Source organism: Haliaeetus leucocephalus, unplaced genomic scaffold (genome assembly GCF_000737465.1).
Source record: "Haliaeetus leucocephalus isolate CR32 unplaced genomic scaffold, Haliaeetus_leucocephalus-4.0 Scaffold278, whole genome shotgun sequence".
Lineage (NCBI taxonomy): Eukaryota > Metazoa > Chordata > Aves > Accipitriformes > Accipitridae > Haliaeetus > Haliaeetus leucocephalus.
Window position 1 is genome coordinate 110,551 of NW_010972714.1, and position 7,471 is coordinate 118,021.

The following is a 7,471-nucleotide window of genomic DNA, read 5'->3' on the forward strand; positions in this document are numbered from 1 at the left end:
CCCCCGGGCGGGGGGGGGGGGGGGGCTCTGCAGCTCCCACCCCCTTCCCTCCCCTGGCCTCTGACGCCTGTTTGGGCAGCTCTGCTGTGAGTCCTGTGGGGCTTGGGTGGCCACCAGCATCTACAGCCCTGTCCTCAACACCCAGCCCAGCCAGGTCACCAGGAGCGTGTGTGTGTCACCCACGGTGCCCCCAAGCCCCCCCTACCTGCAGGCTGCCCCGCGGGCAGTACTCAGTGACAATGCAAATGTTGGGGGGGTCAATGCACGCCCCAATGAAGCGGGTCAGGTGGTTGAACTGGATGTCCCGCATCTGGAGGTGGAAGCAGAGCCGAAATGGGCTTGAGGTCAGAGGGGACAGGCTGCTGCTCCCACCAGCCCCCCTCCCACTGCTAGAACCAGCCTCTGTACCCCCAAGCAGGGTGCCCACCCCAGCCCAGACCCCAAACCTACGTGTTTCAGCTCAAAGAGCACCTGCCGCGTCAGCTCGATGCGCTTCTTGTTGATGTGCTTGATGGCCACCACATTGCCCTGGGGTGCCAGGGAGGGGGAAGAGGTCAGTGCCCACTGGGCAGATGTGGGGAGAAGACAAGGTGCCAGCACCCCATAGGGTGGGGGTGCAGCCAGGGGGGAGCACCGCAACAGGGCTGGGGGCTTTCAGGGGGAGGGCTCAGCTCCCCACCTGCTGCACTGACCTTGAAGTGGCCGGTGTTGGCGAAGATCTGGTACTTGCCATGGGTGGTCATCAGGGAGCCGTAGCTGGAGCCACGCTGCAGGGAAGGAGGGGGTTAGGGATGGGGACCCTGGGGCAGGGGGTGACAGGCACCAGTGGAGCAGGGCCGGGACACCCAGGGGTGTGCAGGGAATGGTGCAGGACAAGCTCTGCAAGATCAGGACAAGTTCTGCACACTCTGTAGGGAGGGTAAAGACTGTACGATGAGGTGTGGTGTGCTGCAGGGGATGTAGGGGATGAATCAAGAGTGTGTCTGCAGGGGATGGAGGGCCATGCAGGGGATCAACAAGGGAAGAGTGTCATGCAGGGAGGGAGGGCAGCACAGGGGCAGGGGCAGGAGGAGGGTGGTGCCCCAGGGCTGGTAGCTCTCACCAGGGACAGCGTGAGCCGGCTGCCCGCTGCCTTGTGATACCGCTCAGGGCTCCCAAACTGCAGCTCGTCCCAACGGATCCTCCAGAGCATGCTGGCAAGCTCCTTCTCCAGCATCAGCTTCCTGGGGGGCACATGGGGGGTCAGGCCCCCTACACCCCTGCTCTGCCTGCCCCAATGCCACAGGCTGAGGGGTGCCTGGTGCCCAGGCAGAGGCTCCCCCAGCCCCAACTGACCTGAAGATGAGGAAGCTGGAGATGCCAAACATGACGAAGGTGAGGCCGGTGCCCAAAGCCACGATGGCCAGCATGGAGAGGGGGGCTGCAGGCAGGAGGAGGGGATGTCAGCGTGGCCCAGCTGGCCACAGGTTCCAGGCTGCCATGCACCCACAGCGAAGGGTGCTGGGGACGGAGGGACATGGGGAGCCAGTACACCCACTTTTATCGCAGGAAGGGTCATCCACGTCAAAGACACAGGGTGGGTTGTCCAAGGGGGGGGCCCCCTTCACCCAGGGGATGGGTCGTCCCAGCCAGTGGATCTGCTTCTCCACGCCTGAGTAGTGTCCCACCACCTACAGCAGAGAGAGCTGAGGCCCCCCCAGCATCCCGTCCCCCAGTCCCGGGTACCAGCAGGATCCCACTGCCAGCCCCCACCTCGTACTGCCCGCTCTCGGGGTCACCCATGGCCCATAGGTTGAAGTCGGTGTCCCGGTCATTGTTGCTGTCCATGCTCACCAGCCCCGTCACCCCTGTGGGAGAAGCAAGACCAAGGTGGGACAGGGACCAGGTTCCACTGCCCTTGTGGCACCCACAGCCCAGCTGTCCCTGTCCCACCATTACCCTGGAACTTGCGGTCACGCATCTTCTCGATGATGTGGGTGGCGTTTTTCTTGGAGCCACCCTCCTGCAGGGTCTCGTTCAGCACCATGGCGTACAGCAGCATCCCATCATAGAAACACCCCGCCACCAGGTTCATCTGCCAGGGGGGACCTTAGCACACCCGCGGCCACGCACGCAGGACACCCTGGCCCCAGGACCCCCACACCGGGGCCATGCACCCACCCACTGCCCCATAACCCCACACCGGAGCCAACACGCACCCTGCGGGGACGGCAGTCCCCATGGTTGTTCCCGCCAGGCATGGCCCCTCTGGCATTGCCTCTGGCCATGTCCCTCCCTCTGCATCCTGGTGAGGTGCCACAGCCCCACATGGAGGGTCCCCACTGCCCCATCACGGACTCACTCACCAAGGAGTAGTTGAGCTGCACCCCGAATTTCTGCTTAGCTCGCAGGATAAGCTGGGTTTGGAAGTGCTGGTACTCGGGGTTCTGGGGCTCGTAGTAGGTGATCACCAGCACCATCTGCAACAGAGCACAGCACCCCAGTTCACACACCAGGGCCAGTGTGGGGAGGTCCCCGTCCCCAGGCAGGCAGGCACAGCTCACCTGGAAAGCTTTGCGCAGCCCCGAGTCCTGCCCCAGGCTCTGCTGCCAGGGCTTGAAGGGGTCGCGGGAAGAGTCACCCCGCAGGCTCTCCCCAAAGACATCCAGGTAGAAGAAGACATAGTCGCCATTGGTGAGGTTCTCCCGCTGCGCCAGCTGCATGATCTGCCGCAGCATCTCCGGCGGTCCGCAGAGATACACCACTGCCAGCGAGACGTGGGGCGTCAAGGGGGCGATGCCACCCCACCCCACCCCGGGACACCCCAGCCAGGTGTGGGATGGGATGCTTTCCCTTGGGGCGATGGAGCAGAGCAACCCCGGGGGCACGCTTTGTGGCTGTGGGGAGGATGGAGCAGGCAGACAGGGCAGTGCTTGGCTCACCACCTTCTGATGCCACGTGCCCCGTGGCCACAGAGCCCGCTCAGCCCCACCACTCTCACTGGCCCTGACCCACCCTTGCCCCATCAGCCACCTTCGGCTGAAGGGGGAAAGGAGAACAGGGGAACCCTTGCTCCAAAATATGAGGAGACACCCCATGCACAGACCCCACACACCCTGCTCCAGCACCCACACGCACCCTGCTCCAGCAAAAGCCACCCCTGGCATCAGGTCCCCAGCTGCTCCCCGGGGGGGGACGGGGGGGATGGGAGAGGCGTCAGAGCCGTGCGCCAGAGGCCCCTGGGGAACTCTGGCTGGGGAACGGGACAAACCCATGTTTGGGTTCGCGGCCGGCCGGCCGTGCGGCAGGAATGCGCAGGTTCCCGGATTCCAGCACCTTCCGCGGCCGCCGGCGCTAATTGGAAACAGAGCATCTTGCTAGTGCAACCCACGCAGCAAGGGGGTGTCCGGGCCCCGGCCAGCCGCCCCACGTGCCCCCCACCCGCTGCTGGGGGCTCTGCCAGACCCGACGGGATGCCCACCCGGGTGCTAAGCGGGGGGCGGCGTAGGGCTGGCACAGGGCACCACGGGCCGTGGGGACAGGCACCTGAGAGTGTCCGAAACCCCCCCAGGCAGGGGCCCTCCTTGCCCTTTCTGAGGATCCTGCCACTGCCTCCTCCCTCCCCCCGGAAAACCAGGGCCCCCGCTCCAGCCAGCCTGGCTGGGAACCCGGGATTGAGCAATGAAGGAGGAGGAGGCGGCGGGGGGTGCTGGAGGAATGTCACGCTCGGGCGCCGGCCCCGGCGCACAGCCCTTCTGCATGGGGGCCCGGGGCCCCGGCTGGATCCGGAGTGCAGGGAGGGCTGGGGACAGCAAGGAAGCCCCTCGCCCTGGGGTAAGGTCCCTGCTGCTGGAGGGCACCCGGCCATGCAGGCAGCAGGGCTGACAGGTTCACCCACGGGGGCAGCGAGGCAGCCCACGGGTGGGAGAAGAAACCCAGCATGGGCATGGGAAACCCACAGTGAGGTGTGGAGCGGCTCCCGGGCACAGGGGAGAGGGAAATCACAGCAGCTTGGGCTGTGTGTGAGCAAAAGCCTGTTTCAGGGTCTGAAATGGTTTCCCTCTGAGTGCTGCAATACCTCAAATAAACACTCCTGACTTGCCCTACTTCTCTAGTCCTGCACCCAGAAATGTGCCATCTCGGCATTTCTTGGCCAGGACAGGCAGCTCAGCATCTCCACAGCATGCGGAGGCTAAGGGTCCCCCCATGGGGACACAGCATGGGTCCCTCCCCACGCCATTGCAGAAAAAGGCAGCCCGTGGCACCACACGGGCTGGGGGGCCACGACAGCTGGTGGCAGATGGTGGGACACCCCGGGCAGCCAGCCTCCACGGCAGCGTCGGCAAAAGCCCGCCTGGTCAAAGGCTACCAAGCAAGGGGATTGATGGCGCCTGGACGGCTCCCCAGGGACAGGTTGCAGGAGCCACACAGAAGGGAAGGGTCAACGCTCGGGGTTCTCCATGACACTAGCAGCTGCCTCCAGCTGGCAGCCTTCTGACTGGCCAGCAGCACCCCTGCCTGCTCACGCCCCCCCCCCCCAGGGGACAGTGAAGGGCCAAAGGCAGCCCCAGCATCACTGAGGACAAGGGGAACAGGGTCCCGGGAGGCTAGGGGTGCATGCTGCCCCCAGGCATTTATTTAGGGGGTGCCCATGATGGAGGAGGCGGAGTGCATGGCCCCAGGGGACAGGCAGGACCCTGAGCGTGCAGACGGGGTGGCAGGACACTGCCTGACCCCTGCATCATGGAAGATAAACCTGAAGTGAGGGCGAATCCCGGTTTTGGGCAGCAAATCCCTGCAAATCCCAGTTTTGAGCAGCCGCACCAGCACAGGGCACTACAGTGCAGAGACCCTCACCCTGGCCAGGTGGCCGTCCCACGCCTGGGGGGATTGTGAGGGTTAATGACCAAATGCATTCCCATCCCAGCAGCAGCACCCAGCCATCTCCCCAGGCAGGGGACCTGGGCTTTGCAGGCAGATGCTCCGGTAATTCCCTCAACCACAGCTCTAATTATATCAGCGCTTTTGCAAGTGGCAGGAGAGACGTGGGCCCCTGCACGTCGCCCAGGCACTGGTGAGGGGGCAATGGGAAATGCGAGGTGGCCGTACACGGGACGGGATGATGCGCCCACATCTTCCCCATTCCCACTCTTTAAACAAGCCATGAATGTCAGGGGTCGGCAGCATTGGGGGCACATGGTGGGGCAGGGAAGCGGCTTTCCCCAGGAAAGGTTTATCACACTCCTGCCCACCAGCTGGGAGAAGGAAGGTGACACGAAGAGGGATGACATGTGGTGTCATTGCAAGGCATGGACATGGATGTGGCTGCAACCGAAGCTCCTGCTTCCCTCTCCACGCCAAGCCATGCAGGGGTGGGCATTCCGAGACAGCCTTGCAGGGTCCCCACTCCCTGTCCCACACACCCCGGTTAGGAAAGCACCTAACATCGGCATCGCAGCCCTGAGCACCAGTCCCCGTAGGGCCAAGCACTCAGCCCACACCCAGCCCCCATCTCTGGGCTGTGACCAGAGGGGCCCAGACTCCCCTGCATCCTGGCTCAGAGGGCCACCAGGTCTCTGCCCACTCCTGACCTCCTCCCCCAGCAGCCATGCATCAGGAAGGATTGATTCCCATCAGGGTGATTTACGGCACCAAGCCGGAAACATTGACAGGAATAGCTGATTTTAGCCTTTTTCCCTGCACGGACCTTTGCCCCCGCCCCACGCGAAGCTCCACACCCCATGGCTGGTGATGGCACACACAGGGAGCTTCCATCCCAGCTCCTCGGCCAAGCAAACAAGAGGGGCAGCCACAAGCTGCTCAGCTCCCACAGCCCTCCATGGGATGCCCAGCCCCATGGACCCAGCCCCACCGGCCTCAGTCCCTGGGGAACTTGGTCCAGCACCCCAAAGGACCCCAGCCACACGCCCCCAGCCTGGTCCCACGCAGCCTTGGCCACATCTCCTGCTGGCCCATCTGGCTCCACTCGTCCCAGCTCGATGTCCTTCTTAATGACACAGCATCTCAGGATCCATTAAGAAGCATCACAGAGCGGCTGGCTCCGGGATCGATACACCCCGCTCATCAATAATGAAAGAGCATCAGGCTGCCCTTGCTCTCCAGCTGCCTCCGTAAGCCCCTCCATTTCCTCCTGCTCCAGATATAGCCACTCTCCTGGGGCGCTCACAAGGCACCAAATTGATTTATCCCTCCATCAGCAGGGTGGGGCCATCCCCAGCCCCGTCCCTGGGGCGCAGCGGGGACAGGCACAGCCTAGGGCACTCAGCTGCCAGTCTGGGGGGCTCTGCCCCAGCATGGCACTGACGCCTCAGCCTGTCAGCACCAGGCTGCTCTGGGCATGTAACCACAGCCAGCGCTGCCCTTCAGATGGCCACGTCCACACCATCACCTTCAGCCTCCGAGGAGGTGGCTGGTTCCAGCCTGCCCCCGGGGACACCCTGATCCTGCTAACGCAGAGGTTAGGGTGGCTCCAGTGCCCCACACACCATGCGTCCCGCCAAGGGCAAGGTCTGCCCTGGCTCTCCCCCAGCACAGGGTGACCGGGCTGGGGGGCAGGGAGGGGGACCCCGTGGCCCCCCACCCTGCCATAGACCCACCCACTGGCACTGGAGTGGCCCAGGGGTCTCATGTCCTGCCTTGTCCCCTGCGTACCCACCTCCCCATGCAGGTCCCGCTGCTCCCCCCAACCCACCGTGACAAAATGTGCTCACCCCTCACTGCGCCCTACAGACAACTCGCTTTGCCCACCCCTCCCCATGCCCCACATGGGTCCCACCGTGCCCTCAGCCCATCCTCTTGCCCCATACGGGTCCCACTGCGCTCCAAGCCCCTCCCTGTGCCCCACATGGGTCCTGCTGTGCCCCTGGCCCCTTGCCATGCCCCACATGGGTCTCACTCTGTCAACCCCCTGCTGCACCCCACATGGGTCCCACCGTGTCCTTGGCCCTCTGCTGTGCCCCACATGGGTCCCGTTGTGTCCTCAGCCCCTCACCACACCCCACACAGGTCCCGCTGTGTCCTCAGACCCTCACGGTGCCCCACAAAGGTGCCACTGTCTCCTGGGTCCGTTGCTGCACCCCACACAAATCCCACTGGGTCCCCGTCCCCTTGTTGTGCCCCACACGGATCTCACTGCCCTCTCAGCCCCTTGCTGTGCCCTCCAGGGATCTCAGCGGCCCCCTGTCCCCTTGCTGTGCCGCAGATGGCACTCACTGCCCCCCTGACGCCTTGCTGTGCCCTGCGTGTGCTCCACAGCACCCCCGTCCCCTCGCTGCACCCCAGACAGGTCCCACCACACCCCCAAGCCCCTTGCTATACCCTCTGTGTGCCACACCGCACCCCCGTCCCCCCACCTGTGCCCCAGACGGGTCCCACCGCACCCCTGCCCCCTCACTGTGCCCCACACAGATCCCACGGCTTCCTCAGCCCCTCGCTGTGCCCCACGGAGGATTTTATCCCCTCCCCTCCCCGA

At 64.5% G+C, this 7,471-nt stretch overlaps 1 protein-coding gene across 1 annotated transcript in view; it reads right to left on the reverse strand.

Moving 5' to 3' along the window:
* NPR2 (natriuretic peptide receptor 2) overlaps positions 1-7,471 on the reverse strand; it is a gene marked incomplete at its 5' end in the record, with an annotated part of 10,640 nt that overhangs the window by 2,510 nt on the left and 659 nt on the right. Inside the window, 10 exons of the mRNA XM_010569874.1 lie at positions 206-310; positions 451-528; positions 693-767; positions 1,103-1,223; positions 1,336-1,420; positions 1,538-1,670; positions 1,753-1,847; positions 1,939-2,074; positions 2,346-2,459; positions 2,544-2,743. Coding sequence (XP_010568176.1) covers positions 206-310; positions 451-528; positions 693-767; positions 1,103-1,223; positions 1,336-1,420; positions 1,538-1,670; positions 1,753-1,847; positions 1,939-2,074; positions 2,346-2,459; positions 2,544-2,743 — 1,142 coding nt within the window. The remainder of the gene's footprint in view (positions 1-205; positions 311-450; positions 529-692; positions 768-1,102; positions 1,224-1,335; positions 1,421-1,537; positions 1,671-1,752; positions 1,848-1,938; positions 2,075-2,345; positions 2,460-2,543; positions 2,744-7,471) is intronic.